The sequence below is a fragment of the Buceros rhinoceros genome, unplaced genomic scaffold (genome assembly GCF_000710305.1).
Source record: "Buceros rhinoceros silvestris isolate BGI_N320 unplaced genomic scaffold, ASM71030v1 scaffold40934, whole genome shotgun sequence".
Classification (NCBI taxonomy): domain Eukaryota; kingdom Metazoa; phylum Chordata; class Aves; order Bucerotiformes; family Bucerotidae; genus Buceros; species Buceros rhinoceros.
In genome coordinates, this window is record NW_010408315.1 from 386 (window position 1) to 657 (window position 272).

At 64.0% G+C, this 272-nt stretch overlaps 1 protein-coding gene across 1 annotated transcript in view; it reads left to right on the forward strand.

Annotated features, from left to right (window-relative positions):
- LRRC3C (leucine rich repeat containing 3C) overlaps nucleotides 1–267 on the forward strand; it is a gene marked incomplete at both ends in the record, with an annotated part of 649 nt that extends 382 nt beyond the window's left edge. The window contains one exon of the mRNA XM_010134830.1: nucleotides 68–267. Within this exon, the coding sequence (XP_010133132.1) occupies nucleotides 68–267 (200 nt within the window). The remainder of the gene's footprint in view (nucleotides 1–67) is intronic.
- Nucleotides 268–272: the final 5 nt, after the last annotated feature.

Consider the following 272-nt stretch of genomic DNA (forward strand, 5'->3'; position numbering starts at 1 on the left):
GTGTCGAGAGTGGGGCTTTCCGGGGCCTGGCAGAGCACCTGCACTCTCTGGACTTGTCTTCCAACAGGCTGGTGTCGGTCAGCAAAGACGCCTTCAGCAACCTGAAGGCCAAGGTCAACCTCTCTGACAACCCCTGGCGATGTGACTGCCGGCTGCAGGAGCTGATCCGCGCGGTGGACCTGGCGGCCGGCTCCTCGGGCGGCATTGTGTGCGACTCCTCGGCGCAGGAGGAGCACGTGGGCAAAGCTTTCCTGCAGGTGATCGCTGACACG